The sequence below is a fragment of the Alnus glutinosa genome, chromosome 11 (assembly GCF_958979055.1).
Source record: "Alnus glutinosa chromosome 11, dhAlnGlut1.1, whole genome shotgun sequence".
Classification (NCBI taxonomy): domain Eukaryota; kingdom Viridiplantae; phylum Streptophyta; class Magnoliopsida; order Fagales; family Betulaceae; genus Alnus; species Alnus glutinosa.
The window spans coordinates 15,273,779-15,292,013 of NC_084896.1; the positions used below are offsets into that span (position 1 = coordinate 15,273,779).

The following is an 18,235-nucleotide window of genomic DNA, read 5'->3' on the forward strand; positions in this document are numbered from 1 at the left end:
ACAGCCGCCCCCGTTATCCTGGAATGGAAGAAGCCAAGGGTACGCCCATCTTTTCTGACAATTCCTTGTCGGTCACGAATTCCCCTCTCCCCATCCTCTACGACCCAAAACTATTCCTGTCATAATACAGCCAAATCTTTTGCCCTTCGTATCACGGGGCCCCCGTATTGAAATTGGTTCCACACAATCCAATTGGCGGTAACAGAACAGAAATATATTAACGCCCGCAGTGGATGACACACTCGATTCCAAACTTCTCGAGAGCACTGTATTAATGGATAAAAGGATTAATTAAGGATCTTCACTAATTTTACTGCGCTATCCCATCTGTCAAAATCTTCCTTTAAAAGCGCACCCCAAAATTGTACCCGTACAACGCGAAACACAGGATCAGAACTCCTCCCATATATTCTCTGTCGCCCGCTCTCTTACATAACCATTTGAGAACCTTCATTTTCTTTGGTGGTCAATGATGAATCGTTTTGTGGTGAGGAGTTTGATGCAGGGCCTGATCGGCGGCTGTGAGCACAGCCGCCGTGGCATTTCGACGATGAGGGAGCACCAGAGTGTTGGTGCGCTTGGTGGCTTTTACTGGACCAGAACGATGAGCTCGGTGGGGCCGGGGCCGACGACCGCCAACGTGGCGGAGAAGAAGGAGAAAGGAGGGGAATCGAAGAAGAGCGACGAGACTGCGGTGGTGTCGAGCTATTGGGGGGTGTCGAGGCCGAAGATCAAGAGAGATGATGGGACCGACTGGCCTTGGAACTGTTTCATGGTGACCGATTCGATTATATATCTCTCACTCTTTCATTTTTGGTTATCTTAAGTTAAATTCATAGTCGCTGTTTGTCTTGGTTATCTTTTTGTGATCATGATTCCGTGCTTTGTGTAGTGGTTTTTGTTTATATTTTGATTATTTTATCTTCAATTCCGGCGCATTTCTGGAGTCGTCTCTGGTCTTTGCTGATGGTTTTTGGTGATTTATGCATCTTTCGTCACTATTTTGAACTTTTAGTCACTGTTTATTATGGCGATTTTCCTTGCTTTGATATTTTGTGTAGGGGTGTATGCGCGCACGCGCGCTCGCCTGTTATATGATTTTTTGTGTTCGGTTGGGCTCGTGTTCTGGTGTCTTTTCAGGTGCCTTAGTTCTCCGTTTTTGGTGGTGACTTTTGGTGATTTTTTTTTGAAAGAAAACATAAACAAATGAAAAGTGAAATGCGGAATATTAAAATAAGAGAGACGAGATTTTACGTAGTTTGGTCTATGACCTACGTTCACAAAGTAAAGCCCAAAGAACTATATTGTTGCTCTTATTGCTTGATTAATTTACAATACAAATGATTCATATTTATAGGGATATAGAGAGAATACAAAATGGTATGTAAAGAGAATATAATCAATTACAATTAATGAGAATTAAATCAAATCCTACAATATATGGAGAGTACCGTAATATATGGTATCAATATATTCTCTAACATCTCCCTGCAAACTCAAGGTGGAAGATTCTGAAATCTTGAGTTTGATTTTTTTTATTTTTTTATTTTTATTTTTTGATTTATTTTTTGATTTTTTATGTGAGAATAACTTCTATCCGGTGGTGGCAAAAACCACCACCTTTTTGCCCACCAATAACAAGTTGACATATCAGCATGAAACAAAGAAAACACAAAAATGAAAGTGTTGGCAAAAACACCGGATCATATTCTCCTTCCTTCAGTTTTAGTCTATAGAAAAAAAAAACAAAAACCAAAAATCCTCCTCCCAGCCACTGCCCCACGCGGCCACGCCGGACCTCGAGCTCGGCGGCAGCTCCACGGCTGGATCGGCGACTCCACGGCGTCGGAACTCGAAGGAGAAGACGAACGTGGTGGGTAGTCCCTGTACGGGAAGGAGAAGACAAACTGCTTGGACCCAAAGTTGGCCGGGGATGGCCGCGCGGCCACCCTCAGCCACTGGGGGGTGGCCGCGCGGCTACCCCCGGTCCATGGGGCGGCCGCGCGGCCATCCCCGGGGTCTGGGGGTGGCCTTCGGGCCAACCCTAGATCCATCTAGGGCTGGCCCGATGGCCACCCTTGGCCCTGCGCGGCCACCCCCGACCACTGGGGGGTGGCCGCGCGGCTGCCCCCAGTCCATGGGGAGGCCGCGCGGCCACCCCCGAGGTCTGGGGTTGGCCCGAACCTGAGGGTGGCTTTCGGGCCAACCATTCCGTCGGCCGGGTGGACGTCGATCCGTAGGAGGAGCAGCGTTCGGTGGTGTGTTCCGACTCGGGAGTTGGCGGCATGTTCCGGCCTGGACGGTCGGTGGCGTGTTCCGACTCGGGAGTTGGCGGCGTGTTCCGGCCTGGGCGCTGCTCGCAGCGGGTCCATTACGGGCGTTGGTTTTGGCCTGGCTGGTGTTCCGACCCGGTCAGTGGCAGCGGGTCCGTGGTCTGGCCTGGGCGGTTCCGGCGTGGTCTGGCCTGGGCGGTGCCGGCGGCGTCCGGCCTGGCTGTGGCGGAATGCTGCTTGGGCAGGGGCGGTAAAGGGTGGCTTGCAAAATTAATAAAAAGGGTCTTAATTTTGTGATGTGTCAAAATGTAATTGGTGGGCAGAAAACAAGGGTTTTCTGCCCTTGCCTGATAGAAGGGGCTCTCTTTTTATGTTGGGTCAAATATAACCCAGTTTGGATAACAGCTTTCTTCTTCTTCTTCTTCGAGCCAACTGTGGGCTAAATGAGCCTGGGTAGTGAGGTTTCGGGTAGTACCTCGAAGGCTAAACACATAATGGGCTATCTATGAGCTGAAGAAAATGAGCCAACTATGGGCTGAAATGGGACTGGATTTGAAACAATACCACAAAGGCCGAATATAAGTAATGGGCCAACAAATGGCAAAAACAATGTGGGCAACTTTGGCCTCTTTTATGGGCTTTTTTTTTTTTTTTTTTTTTTTTTTTTTTTTTTTTTTTCTATTTTTTTTTTTTTTTTTTTTTTTTTTTTTTTTTTTTTTTTTTTTTTTTTTTTTTTTTTTTTTTTTTTTTTTTTTTTTTTTTTTTTTTTCATCGTAAAGATCATCATTACACATAAACAACCCTAACCCCTATTGAAACTTGAAAGACTTATACCTGCGCCGCACAAACTTCTTTCTCTCTCTCTCTCTCTCTCTCTCTCTCTCTCTCACTCTTTTTCTTCTTTTTTTCATCGTGAAGATCATCATTACACGTAAACAACCCCAACCCCTATTGAAACTTGAAAGACTTATACCTGCGCCGCACAAACTTCTCTCTCTTTTCCTCTCCCTTTTTTTTTTTTTTTTCTTTTTGACAAAACAAATAAAGAAAAAAAATGGACTAAAAAACGATGGTAGACAGGAAACCAAACAAAAATAAAAACAAAACTGCAACTCGTGAACAACCTTACGAGGAGAGTTCACGGTGGATGGAGAATGCACGGAAGCTGGAGGATTCGCGGCTGGAGACAGTGCCAGAGGTGGGAGACTTGGCCGGTGGAGAAGTCGTCGGGGAAAGATGCCGGAAGAAGATACCGGAGGTGGTGCTGCAGTGGAGCACACAGACTTTGCTGCAAGGGACTGTTGGTCTGCAATTTTTTTTTTTTTTTGACTGGAATAGAAGGGATATTGGGCTGATCGATGTAGAGTATGTGAGAATGATGATGAAGGAAAGGGGATTGCAGAAAGCATCTGGATCTGCCTTTTTTTTTTTTTTTTTTTTTTTTGGCAACATAGAAGACACAAGTGGCATGGGTTGGAGGAAAGTTTATCTCCAATTTACGCACACCACTGTTTGACAAAACAAAAGAAAGAAAAGAAGAGAAACAGAGAATGAAAAGAAGAGAAACAGAGGGCATTGATCGAACAGATGAATGATGTGGTGAACAAATTGGAAAACCTTTGGGGTGTTCTGACTACAGAGAAATTGACAATAATTTGCAGGAACACAAAAGACAATGAGAAGACAATAAAACAGAATAAAAAAAAAAGTTCACAAGCTATTGGATCGAAGAATGGCGTTAACCTATACCTCTGATACCATGAAAGAAAACATAAACAAATGAAAAGTAAAATGCGGAATAATAAAATAAGATAGACAAGAGATTTTACGTGGTTCGGTCTATGACCTACGTCCACAAAGTAAAGCCCAAAGGGCTACATTATTGCTCTTATTGCTTGATTAATTTACAATACAAATGATCCATATTTATATGGATATAGAGAGAATACAAAATGGTATGTAAAGAGAATATAATCAAATCAGAATTGAATGTATTCAATTCTGATTTGATTATAATCAATTACAAGTAATGAGGATTAAATCAAATCCTACAATATATGGAGAGTACCGTAATCTACGGTATCAATATATTCTCTAACAATTTTAGAGTGTGCTCGGTTTGTGGATTGGTTTTGGGAGGAAGTTTTAATGTGTTATTATGTCTACAACTCGCAATTCTTAGCGATAAGGTGAAGGTTGATGGTTGAACGGTGTTCAACGTGCTACTAGGAATTAGCAAGCAATTGACATTTATGCTTCTTTTTAAGGTTTTAACTTTGTTAGGTAATGGGTGCTTTCTTTCTTCTCTTTTTCTCTTCCTCTTTTTTCTTTTCTTTTCTTTTTTTTTTTTTTTTTTTTAAAAGATTCAAAATTATCTGGTTGTAATTCCATTATACTTATGACTTTCTATTGTAAATCTTAAAACTAATAGCTGATTTTCCTCTCTTCCCATGATTTTTTGAATCTAGAACTGGGATTATACTAAGCACTTTGATCGTGAAATTTTAATGTTCTCAACCAACTTTAGACCAACCTTCTCATGTAAGAAAATTAAGTGTTCTTAACAGAGGATTTTAAACTGAGGATAATTTTTTGAGTCTTCATTGATTGAAATAGGCACTTCTTTTGTTTTGATATGTACTTGGTATCTCTCCTACTTTGTTGGCTGTATGAAATCGGAAACCAAATTGAATCATTCTGTTGTTAGAACTTCTTTAGTGTGATTATTTTCAGCTGGAGATTATGGTTCACTCAACTAGTTAGTATTAAAAGATTATAGGAACTCTTCATTATATTCATCGGATCTGAAGAATCTGTCTCTGAAATAATATTTTATGATGCATATTGTAAAGCCATCTTTTAAGTTTTATAATTTCAAAATTTCAGTAATCAACATTTCCTGATGCATACCGGATGTAATTATGCAATTTCATTGCAGATGTGTGTTATAGTTCCACATTACATTCTTTTTGTGGGGAAAAGAAAATGTTATTCATGAAGCACTTTACTATTATTTCACTCGTGCCTGTCTCTTGTAAGTTTATATGATGTGAAACTTGAAGAAAAATCACTTTTGGATCTACATACTAATTGTTATTGACTGATTTTTCTGTTTTGATCTAGCCATGGGAGTCATACAAGGCAGATGTATCAATAGATTTGGAAAAGCACCATGTGCCAAAGGTGTTTCTGGATAAAGTTGCTTACAGGACAGTGAAACTTCTAAGAATTCTAACCGATGCATTTTTTAGGGTAAGTCATCTTTGTTGTTGTTGTTTTTTATTTTTTATTTTTTATTTTAATTCTGGTCATAAAAAGGATACTTAACTTTTTTCTCTCATGTATTGCTTCTAATGCCTTCTTCCTTCTGAAATATTTTTAAAAATAGCAGCTTAAGTTCTGGGGTTACTGCAGAGAAATTTTTCTTAGGTAGAATCCACATTTTGTGCACTAAAAAAAAAGCTCAGTTGGAAGTGTTGTATACTAATTGATTGTGTCTTCCACTGTGGAACTAGGTAGTTTTCATGTCTAAGCTGAACTAAATTTGAGTAGGAACATCGAAGAATGTCTTTGGACTATCTTGTTCTGGTGCTGAAGAATATATATATATATATATATATATATATATATATATATATATATCTCATTTGGTAACAGTATATGTTCTTGTTGAGAGTCACAATCTTACATAACATGGTGTTTATGGACTTGCATCAAGTTTTCTTTCCTAATACTGAAGCGATCATAGAAAGGGAAAGAGAAAGGCACGCTGTTAAACTTGAACGCAGTTTACTCATTTATCACTCTTGGATTTTTCATTTTGTTTATTTGTCAAGTCTGCTGATCTTGAATATCTTCTCTTCTTGTTGGAATGTACCATGATTTGATTTTTTTAAAAGAATCAAAGCACATGGTTAGCACCATAAATTTTAAGCACATTCCTTCCTACTTTGTCTTGTTTATGGCTGAAATTAAGTAGATATGGTTATGGTAGGACATAAGTGAATAATACCTGGAGTTTTTTATTTTTTTTTAATGGAGAAAATTTCTCTGAATGTACCTTCACTTGCAATCCTGTAACTGTGTGTAATGGATCAAAAGCTAATAGAGCAGTATTCTCTTTATTCTATGATAAACTTTTGCTTGTTCTCATCAGTTTTAGCTGCTTTTTATTTATTTATTTATTTTTTGTTTGTATCTTCAAGGTTATTAAGGTTTCTTTTGGTTGCTTGTTCTCACCAATGTTAACTACTCATTTTTATCTTTATGTAGATTAGTGTTTTCCCACTTTAGAACAATTGTTGGGGATTGTTGAAACGATGCAATTTAGTGAAAGTTTAGCTGCTCATTTCACAACTTTGTTCGGTTTGAGGTGGGGGTTGGGTCTCATTTAAGTTTTTGGCATTACCTTTGGTGTGGGGATAGATCCTTGAAGCTATGGTATACAATTTTGTTTAGTATTGCTAGGCATAAAGATGCGAGGGTGGCAGATAATTTGGTTGTTCAAGATGGAGTTACCCAGTAGAATGTCATCTTTACACAACCAGTCCAAGATTGGGAGGTGGAGATAGTACTCTCTTTCTTCACGCAGCTATATTCTACTACGGTTCAACATGGAGAGGATGATAGGTTTGTTTGGAGCCTCTCCAAAAGGGATCAATTTGAAGTAAAGTCCTTTTATGAAGTGTTAAATAGACAAGATAACCCTTCATTTCCTTGGAAGAGTATCTAGCGTGTAAAGGTTTCGGCAAGGGTGGCATTCTTTGTTGGATAGCAGCATTAGGAAAAATTTTGATGCATGACAATCTGTAAAAGAGGAATGTTGTGGTGATTGAGTGGTGATGTATGTGTAAGAAGAGTGGGGAGTCCAATGAACATCTGTTACTTCATTGTGAACACGATCTATGGAGTTACATTTTTACTTTATTGGGGGTAGAGTGGGTTATGCCATGAAGGGCGCTGGAATTGTTGACTAGCTGAGGCGATTCGTTTGGGTGTGGTCCAACTAAGGAAATTTGGCGATTAGTTTCATTGTGTATAATGTGGTGTCTTTGGCAGGAGCGGAATGCTTGGCACTTTGAAATGTAGAGACATCGATGTTGGAGTTATGGAACCGTTTGCTTAACACTTTATATATTTGGATAACGTCACATCATAGCTTGAGTGTTTTTAATTATGTAGATTTTTTAAATTTATTTTTTGTTCTTTTTTATTAGGGGTTCTATTGTATACTCCATCTGTATTAGGGCGTATTAATGGATTGCCATTACTTATAAAAAATAAATAAATAAAATAAAAATAAAAATAAGTAGTTAATTTTATACCGATTTCTCTTTCCCCTTTGAGAAAGAGAAAGAAGAGAATCAATCCTTTCTTCTCCTCTCCCATGCATGTAAACAGCCCTGTCTTGTATTAAAAGGTTTTTCATGCGATACAGCACGTTGACAAAGACCAGCCTCCCATGTATCATACTTCTTTCTTTTTTTTTAACCTTGAAGAATGTATAATTGAACAACTTTCGAGTACCCATACCAAGGCATCTTCAATTGAATTTATGAAATTGGTAAAATGCAGTTTCTTTTATAGTCTATGGCATCTTTGCGCTCTAATTTAAACAGTGTTCTTCATTGATCCTATTCGATCCAAACCTTATTGAATGTCGATAAGCTTAATGCATGTTGGGTTACTTCCCATCAAAGCTTAAGAGTGGTTGTTATCATAAATATTGTATCAATCTGTTTTAGACAGGTGGGCTAATAAAGAATCAATTTCATAATAATTGCATATCTTTTAGCCTGCTCTTAGCGAGAGCCATCTCTTCACCACTGAGGTGTATCTGGCTATCTGCATAGAAGCTAATTAAATTTTTCAAGAAGTCAGATTAATTGAGGTTAGTTTCATAATAATAGAAACTCCTGCAAATAAATTGAAATTCATTTATGATTATTTAGGTTATATAATCATACAGTGTGTTATATAAGCCAGCTTAATGATTATTAATCATAGAGTACTGGAACTCCACACTTCTGCTTGTCAACGAAACAACCGTACCACGAATTATTTATGCTATGCAAAACACAATTGGAGGCGAATATGTGAGATGGAGAGTAGGGAAGTTAGTTGTTTTGAAGAGGAATGGATCACTATATCAATAAATAAATAAAATTGTTGGTGTAAGTTGAATAGAATTACCTGATATATTTGGGTATTTTAGTAGACACTGTGCAGACTGAGTGGCAGCTGATGTGGCTTTCTGTATAATATCAGATGTTTTAGTGCCTTAAATGCGTACAATATATCTCTTGATAATTTATGAGCAGAACATAACTATTTTGGTTGCTATTTTCAAGTTTTATTGCTGCTTTACACGCATTAGCATTTCTTTTGCTCAGAAAGTCATCTAGAAATTGCTGTTTTTTGTTAGATATATCCACTTTCCAGTGAATGTACCAAACTTCAAAAGTTGAATTTTCCTTCTCTGTGGACAGCACCTGCTGGTGATCTTATTGTTTGCTTCTTGCCATTGCTTCCAAAGTATGCGCTTGTGACTTTGATTTTAATTTTAAAACATATTGCAGAGACGGTATGGGTGTCACGCAATGATGCTGGAGACCGTGGCAGCTGTTCCTGGTATGGTAGGAGGGATGCTGCTGCACCTGAGGTCTCTCCGCAAGTTCCAGCATAGCGGTGGTTGGATCAAAGCCCTGCTTGAAGAAGCAGAGAATGAGAGAATGCACCTGATGACCATGGTGGAACTCGTGAAGCCCAAATGGTATGAAAGACTGCTGGTTCTTACTGTGCAGGGAGTCTTCTTCAATTCCTACTTTATTGCATATGTACTCTCCCCCAAACTGGCCCATAGAATAACTGGTTACCTGGAGGAGGAGGCTGTATACTCATATACAGAGTATTTGAAGGATGTCACTAGTGGAGCAATTGAAAATGTTCAGGCTCCCGCTATTGCAATAGACTACTGGCAGCTACCCAAGGATGCAACCCTAGAGGATGTTATAACAGTGATTCGTGCTGATGAAGCTCACCATCGGGATGTTAACCATTTTGCTGCTGTGAGTATTACTTGCCTTTCCCATGACCATACGCTATGCTGGTTTCACAATATTGTTTTTTCATACTTACAATGTTTATATTTTCTGAACGTGATAGTCGCCTAAAATACGTTATTATGTTTCATTCCCATTGTATAAACATTTATAACTTGCAAATTACCTAACATTTTTCTGAAAATGAGCCAGTGATGATATGACAAAAGAGATGGATTTCATTTGATGGTGGGAGGTCTACATCAGGTCAAACTGTCATATTACTGGAAGAATTAATTTAAGAACAGATTATTTTACATCCAAATAATGCCAGAAAGCAGCTTTTTGTTTTAATCTTTCCTCCTACCTTTTGGAATACAAGCCATTTGTCCATCTATTATGCATCTTATATCTTACCTATATCTTATGAATGTATAGATTCTCTAATGCTTTTCTGGCATCTACTTTCCCATCTAAAGAAAACAAGCTTTCTGTAAGAACTTACGGCGAGGTGTTTTCAATTATAGTTGGGATCCACATCTGTTTAGATATATTTATTTATTTTCTTTTTTCTCTTCCGTTGGGGTAGAATTCCGAGTTCTGTCACTGGTTATCCAATTGCCCCTATTAACTCATAGCATCTTTTTTTTTTTTTTTCTTTTTTTTCTTTTTTTTTTTTTTCTTTTTTATAAATTTAATCTGATTTTTTTCCTTCTGATTTTAATGACCTGCATGCCAACTCATTTTGGCGTTAAAAGCTTTACTTAAGGTCATAAAGCAATCTGGGAGAGTGCTTTATGATATCTGTAGAGAAGTCACATTGATGGCTTAACAACCCACTGTATTGTAGGAAAGTTTCTTCCTCTATTCAGACTTTGGTCAAGTAGGCTAGTGGATGGAGTATTATAAAATTCTCTACTTTACAAATAGGCAAATTCTTCATTTTGCAGTCATCATTATATAATGTCTAGACAGTATCGATTCCTTCCTTTTACTGGATATTTTCCATAGAATATATAGAGCCTTGATATCAATGGCTTTTTCATTTGGTTATCAGTAAGTGTTACATAATTTTATCTTCGATTGATTATCTGCATCTTTTCAACCCTTTTCTTTTTGCAAATATGGTTATGATTCAAACTTTGATTCAACACCCTCTGTATACACATTTAGCAATGTATTGCGGTATAAAGACAGTCTAGACAGCTCTTCATGGGAACAGAAATTGCATGCAACCTATGAACTGGATCGGTACACCACCTTAATCAGTATGTTTAACATTCTAGGAGTTAGCAAATCTGCTGACATCTTTGAGTTGACGTCTCTCAGCAGTTACTCTGTACCCATCGGATTGGGAGGCAGTCAAAAGAGGCAAAAATGGTGTTTCTCCTTAGAATTTTTCTTTTTAAATTTCATTGGTTTGATAAGTTTCTAAGTTATTTATTTTATTTTTTTAGATGAATGAATTTCTATTAACAACAAATCAAAGATTTTCAAAACTCTCCAGCAATATGCTGGATCAATAGATGCTACACAAAGCATCTACCACCAAACTTCTACATTTACCCAATACAACACAACTCTCTACAGATTTAACTACCACCAAACAAACATCAAACTCCAACAATAACTCTATACAACCAACACAGCTATACAGAATTGCTGTCGACCACCCACCCCATTTATTCACAACAATACATTCTGATATATGCCCCAATTATTACAAATTGCAGCACTTTCATCACTCTTAAATTTTCCCTGCGCCAAAATTCTGTGCCTTACTGCCCATGCTATATCTGCAGCATTTTTTCTTCCGATCTGCCCTGATTGCCATGTTTCAAGTCATTCCTTTGCCTCCAGATATGGTAATCAGCTGCTCCCCAAGCTAGTCTAATAGCCGAAGCTCTCAAGCTCCTATTCCTCCATTCTTTAATTTCTTGACTTCATGATTTCCTCCCAAAGAATAGATATGTCATTCAGCAAGCATCTCTTCATCACTTCCCTCCAAACTCTTTTACTAAACCTACACTCAAAGAACAGATGGTGCCGGCATTCAATAGCATTTCTGCAAAATAAACATTTCACTGCTCCTCTATATCCCCCATTGCATCAGTCTATCCCCTGTAGAGATGCAGTTTTGAAGTGCCAGCCACACCACAAAAGCATGTTTGGGAGTTGCACAAGAAAACCAGATTTTTTTGGCTTCCACCAAGTCACTCTTGGCTGTTTAGTTCTGATTGCCTCCCAAGTCTCTCTAATAGTATAACTGCATTTCTTAGAAATCACCAAAATAGGTGCATCATTTTCTCCAATTTTTACAAGGGGCAGTTTACTATGTGTTCTTACTAGGCTTTCTAATCTAGCCGGCTGCCAATCCCACTCCTTTCCCTTCATTATATTTGCTAACTTTGCTTCCAATTTACTCCTTGCATCATATATTAACCTATAACCATACTTCTCATAGAGGATGCCATCCGAATGCCACCAATCAAGCCCTAAGTGTATAGAGCTTCCATCTTCAACTGGGCAATCATAATGTTTTAGACATATGGAGGTTGACTCTTTTGTGTTTGATGTGGTGTCTTTGGAGAGAGTGGAACGCAAGGAACTTTAATGATCATGAGAATGGATTGTTAGAATTGAAGAAGATTTTGCTACACTCCCTGCATATATGGAGAGTGGCATAGCATGGTGTGTATGCTTCTAATTTTTCTGAGTTCTTAGAATTATTTTCTTCTTTCTCTATGATTTAGGGGTTCTTTTGTATACACTCCGTGTTCTAGGCTTTCACCCCTCTATGCTTCGATTGAATATATATTACTAATCAAAAAAAAAAAAAAAAAGAGCTTCCATCTCCAACTGAGAATTTTAAGAATTTTTTAGCTAAACCCCTCAACTTAAGAATCTTTCTCAAACTCCAAGTAGCATTTGGTTGAATTTTAAGCTGCCAAAAGCTCCTCCCTGATAGTGTCGAGAAGGTTTTAGCAACCGGTAATTTTACTTTTGTAAAAGCAACCATTGGGTGGTGGTTGCTCTCTTTTCTCTTGAACCTCGAACAAAAGCTACTGCCCGTGAATCTGCCACTTGCCTTCAGCAAAGTTACTTTAACCCAAGCCACCCAAAGAGATCTTGACTTGGCAAATAAATTCCAAATATGCTTCAAGATTGCAGCTTTATTCCACTCCTCTATCCTCTTTAACCCTAACCCTTTTTTCTCTTTTTGGAATACAAATCATCTCTCAAGATACTTTTTATTTTGGCTGGACAGTCCTCATTTCCATTCCTTAAGAACCTATTGAACTTTTGTTCAATAGCTTTAATAATCTTCTTAGGAAAATGAAGACATTTGACCAGTAGACTTGGATGCTGTATAGAACCAAAGACAACAACTGCAATCTACCAGCAAAGGTCAGATTTATCGATAGCCAAGAATTCTATCAGAAATCTTCTCCAAAAGTACTGCCAAATCAGCAGCTGAAAGCCTTTTTGAAATCAAAGTTACTCCCAAGTATTTCACTGGAAGCTTCCATTCCTTCATATTTAGACATTTTAGCAACTGCTCCTTCACTCTGTGTGATACACCAGCACAGTAAAATGTGCTCTTTGCAGGATTTGCTGCAGACCAGACAGCACTTTTTTCAACTGCAATGTAGCCACCGAGAATAGCAGAAGCTCATCCACAAAACGGAGATGAGTAAGCTGAATTTCAGAGCATCGAGGATGATATCCAAATTCCTTTCCATTCTTTTGACACCTCTTCCAACAATTTGGATAGTATCTCAATAGCAATCCCAAATAGACATGGGTAAATTGGATGACCTTGTCTTAACCCTCTCCTACCTTCAAAGTAATCAACAAGGGTTCCATTTAAAGCAATAGAGAACCTAGGAGAGGTTATGCTAGGTTAATCTCTTTTGTATCACCTATATTCGATATAGCATGGAATAAGAATGAGTTTGATTACTTCTGTTACCTTTCTTTTTGAAATCTCGATCCTCCATCTTTGTTTCCAATAAGATGAGCAAATAGAAAAGAGATAAGGGAAGGTATGATACATGTAGGTTATCAAGACCTGGATATACATCCAACCATTGCTGAATTCTTGACTTAGGTTTGATAAAAGCAGAGACTCAATTTAAGAAAAAAAAAAATGACAAGCTAGCTGAACTGTGTTGAGATGTCTTCACTGCAAAAGGGAAGGGGTTGTTCCGGGGGTTGGATTGTAATTGCTTGGTAACATCATTGACCATATGATTATGGTTTTTTTCTTTCAGATCTCCCATATCTTTTATTCTAACTTTGTATTTGGGTTATGGCTTTGTGCTTTCTCTGCAGGATATTCACTTTCAAGGAAAAGAATTGAAGGACTCGCCAGCCCCGGTCGGTTATCATTAAGATGTACGTGTTCTGTAGGTTCATATAAATTTTCAACATCATCTGCCATTGTATGTGGTGAGGACTACTTCTATAGGAGGTACTAGGCATTGGTTTATCGAACGAGTTTAAGAGGATAGATGGTACATGGATTTTAAATTCAAATTGGTTGAATTTAAGGACAGCTTCTCTAGTATATATGTTGAGTTGTAATCACATATTTCAGTTGGGTCTGTCAAAGCATATTGGTTGTTTTTGTAATTTTATTTGGATGCATGTTAGTATATCCTACAACCAAATAATATATATCTGAATAACTTTAAACAGACATCCAGCCATGATGATTCTTCAAGCTTAGCCTGCAGAAAAACCCACTCTACAAAATTCAGAGAGGATTCTTATAACTTAACGCCAATTTTTGATATAGATGGAACATACAAGCCCTTCATTTATGGGCTAGGAGGTTAGGACCTTCAATTTGAATTTTACTTTTAATTATTATATCTCCCATCAACAACGAGGAATAAATTCATATTTTAGCAAGATGAGGAAAAATTAACAAAAACAAAGAGACGTGTATATATATATAATTTACACCTTAAGAAGAAGATAATCCGGGATTTAACCCACTGATACAGGAAGTAAAAAATAGATAGTCTAATGAAGCAATGAATTTTGTGTACAGATGACACCTATGATCAAATTAGGAATACAAAAAAGGAAAGTGTTACAACGTACAGTTGAAACAAAGCAATTCATGGGCGGATCTTTTCAAATCCGACGAATCGATGCCAAAACCAATGATTATGCCAGATTGCATCCATGGTATCCAAACGAATCCCCTTGGTCTCCGGTACGAAGAGCGCCACGAAAATGGTCATAAGGAGGACCCACGCAGCGTAGAATAAGAAGACGCCAAATTTCAATTGACATAAGATGGTCAAGAATACCTGAGCCAGAATGAACGTCAGCACAAAATTGCAGGCAATGGATATCCCTTGCCCCACCGGCCGGACTTCCAATGGTAAGATTTCGCTCGGCACCAGCCACGTTAGCGGGCCCCACGACCACCCAAATGCGGCGGAGAGGCAACACATTAGGAGTAGTACCGCAAGGGCTGAGCCCTTTGAAAATGAGTTGGTTCCTGCAGTCCCTAGCTCCACTCCCAGTACCCATGCCAAAGCTACCTTCATCCATCCATATTATATGTTTATATGTTAGTACGTATGAGGCTATACCAATATTTAAATCATTCTCCACCAATAAATTTTAATAAATATATTTAAAATTAAGGATATATAAATATGATTATTGTAAGAAAACTGACCTGACAAAGAAACATCTGGACCCCAGCTTCCAAGAACAAGAATCTGCGTCCAAACCTATCGACGGCAAAAGTAGAGACAAGCGTAGAAGATAAATTCACCACGCCGAGTATGATGGCTCCGAGCAAAGCCTTGTCACTGCCGAACCCAATCGAGCGGAACAGAACGGGCGCGTAGAACGCCACGACGTTGATCCCCGTCAGCTGCTGAAATGACGGGATTGCCACCGTCAGCACCAGGTGCGGCCGGTACCGCCTTTGGAATATGGCCTTGTATGGCTCGCTCCCGGCGGATTTGATGGCTTGGCTGTGGCTGATGAGCTCATTCAGCTCGGCTTCGGTGTCTGAGTCGCAACTGCGGACTTGGCTCAGCGACTGTCGGGCTTCCTGCACTAGGCCCCGTTGAATGAGACTACTCGGCGTGTCAGGGATGAACAGCGCGCCGACCGTCATGATTATGGCGGGCAGGGCGGCGCAGCCCAAAGCGATTCGCCAGCCCATTTCTCCGACTTGAGCCGCGAAGTAGTTGACGACTGTGGCTGATACTACCCCAACGCCGATGAATAATTGGAAGGCTGAATTCAACGCGCCGCGCCATTTGGGCGGGGCCATTTCTGAGAGGTATATTGGAGCAGCCTGTAGGAATTCAGTCAAGTAAGCTGGAATAGCTCAGTTGGCTAGAGCGTGTGGCTGTTAACCACAAGGTCGGAGGTTCGAGCCCTCCTTCTAGCGATTTCTAACTTTTTGGATATTATATTTAGAATCATGCATTAATTATGTTCAAATACTTGTTTTTAGGCAACAATAACGAATCTCACAAATGCAGAAGAACTCAATTAATCATCTGAGTTTTAACCAAATTAAATTAAACGGCTATCAAGGGTTTTTTGCCCTTTATATATATAAGGAATTTTATATTCGAGACAATTACACGTATTCGCATTCTAGTGTGGACCGGTCTCCCAACTAAAAAAAATCATTTTCATCCACCAAATAGTTATGAAACGACACCGCATCAGTTTTAGTAGATGAATTGCTAATACTGGCTGGGTTCTCAGCCTTAGCTAGCTCAATGGCCAAGAGTGTTTCGAATGCAATTCTCTGTTCCGAGACAACACCGTGCCGCATCAGCTTTAGTTGATGGAATGGGAATACCGTATATAAAATTTCTCATTTATATATATATATATATATATATATATATAGCCCTTCATTCATGAAAATATATATAACTAACTCTGGAAGACATTTGCACACCTGATTTGTGAAACCAATGCCAACTCCGAGAAGGAGGCGGCCCAAAATGAGCATTTCGACGTTGATAGCAGCGGCATTAATGGCTGTGCCGACCAAGAAGATGAGGCCGCCAATGATTAAAATGCCTTTGCGCCCTGTAGCGGTGGTGACACGGCCGGCTAGGAGGGACGACAGCAAGCCAGATACATACAATGAGGATGTAAATGCTGTCAGGATTTGGCTGTCGAATATGCAGTATTGATTCTGCTTCGCATCCCCCATCTTCTCCAGAACAGATGGGAAGAATTTCTTCAGAAACGGCTCCATTGTCGTTACACCTCCTGCAACCAAACAACGTACACACATTTTTGGCTTCATATGAAAAATCTCAATCCCATGCATGAATGCATGCATGTGTACGTACGTAGAGAGTGAGAGAGAAGAAAAGAGTAACCGGAAATGCCAATATCATAGCCAAATATCAACCCAGCTGTAGCCGCAACAATGCAGATTATGACGACGGCCGCCGTTAAAGATCCTTCTACAGATTCATTTACAGATCCCTCTACATCATCTTTCCCATTACTGCCTTCGGTAGTGAAGACCTCTCCTCCCATTTTTTGATCTGTCTCGATCTATATGTCCTCTCTTTCTTTTGTCTAGCTATGATCTCTTCCTATGATTTAAAGAAAAGTGACAGTGTCAATGCTTTTTTTCTTTTTTCTTTTTTCGTTTTATTTTACAGTAATAATATATATTGCGTTTGGTGTATTGGAGATCGAGGAGGACTGTATATTCATTCGATAATTGACCGCATTCTCTGCGGGCATGAAGATTGTCGATCATTCTGGGGAACCTTACGAGACCTGTTGACCACAACTTGCCCGATGAATGGGCCAGGGAACGACGACAAGGCCAGGGGACGACTGGCCGCCCTTAGCATCCGGGTATTTCTAGTTTCAACTTTCTGTTTGAAAATTAATTACCTATCGACTCCTGTCCTCACCCTATGAAAGCTTTCTCCCGGTTAAAATATTAATTCAATTATTAAACTCACTCATTTATATTAATTTAAACTTTTAAAATAAGTTGCGATTTAATTTGATTTGTTGAGCGAAGTTTGAGCCCAACTGTTAGGGTACTGAGGGAGAATATTAAAATATTTATTAAATAATTAAATTCATTCATTTTTATCATATATATATATATATATATATATATATATATATATATATATATATATATATATATATATATATATATATATATATATAATGAGAAATGTTAGAGCTCATTTTAGTATCTTTCTGGAGTCCTTCTATGTTGACATGACACCTTGTTTTTAATAAAGAAAAATTACAGCTTGATTTTTCTCTTCTGTTTTTATTAAAAAATATAGAGTGTCATATCAGCATAAAAAGAACCCTATAAGGACACTAGAAAGAGCTCTGACATTCCTTATATATAAAAGCCGAGTGCCAACTTAGAATTGGTGTAGAATTATGACATGTGGCGTGAACCCATAATTTTTAGACACTGAACCGGTATTTTAAGTAAAAAAAACCTGTGAGTTTTAATGGTTAAATCGATTTTGTCATGATTTTAATAAATTTATTGCACTTTAAGGAAAAGATCATGGGTGTGAATCTTCATTAGACTAAAATAAGGACTTTTTCGCATTATACCATTAAGTATCATTATAGCCGCATTAAGTGGTGTGATTTTTTTAAAAAAATTAAAATTAAAAACATACTACATTCACTACCCATATTCGACCAAATAGGTATTTTGCATGCATTAATTCTAAGTTGTGGGAATTTTTTTCCGCCAAAATTTTATTTCAAAAATTTTCCTTATATGGGACTTCATTAAATTCAAAATTTTAATGTACAATATTATGGTTTCAGAATTTACTATTCTCCGAAACTAGCTATAGAGAGGCAAAATTTAAAATTAAGAACGTATTACATTAACTACCCATAATTGAC

The 18,235-nt window shown here is 38.4% G+C and overlaps 2 protein-coding genes and 1 non-coding gene across 3 annotated transcripts; 2 read left to right on the forward strand and 1 right to left on the reverse strand.

Annotated features, from left to right (window-relative positions):
* The first annotated feature begins 333 nt into the window (after positions 1-333).
* Positions 334-14,013, forward strand: LOC133881795 (ubiquinol oxidase 2, mitochondrial-like). The gene is made up of 4 exons (XM_062320828.1): positions 334-775; positions 5,397-5,525; positions 8,852-9,340; positions 13,649-14,013. The coding sequence occupies exons 1-4, from the start codon at positions 470-472 to the stop codon at positions 13,706-13,708; spliced, it is 984 nt and encodes a 327-aa protein (XP_062176812.1). The 5' UTR covers positions 334-469; the 3' UTR covers positions 13,709-14,013.
* Positions 14,014-14,240: 227 nt separating this feature from the next.
* On the reverse strand, positions 14,241-16,588 carry LOC133881796 (sugar transport protein 5-like). The gene is made up of 3 exons (XM_062320829.1): positions 16,269-16,588; positions 15,015-15,647; positions 14,241-14,874 (listed from the first exon to the last, which is right to left on the reverse strand). The coding sequence occupies exons 1-3, from the start codon at positions 16,572-16,574 to the stop codon at positions 14,443-14,445; spliced, it is 1,371 nt and encodes a 456-aa protein (XP_062176813.1). The 5' UTR covers positions 16,575-16,588; the 3' UTR covers positions 14,241-14,442.
* On the forward strand, positions 15,670-15,743 carry TRNAN-GUU (transfer RNA asparagine (anticodon GUU)). The gene has a single exon. It is a non-coding gene; the product is annotated as a tRNA-Asn (tRNA).
* Positions 16,589-18,235: the final 1,647 nt, after the last annotated feature.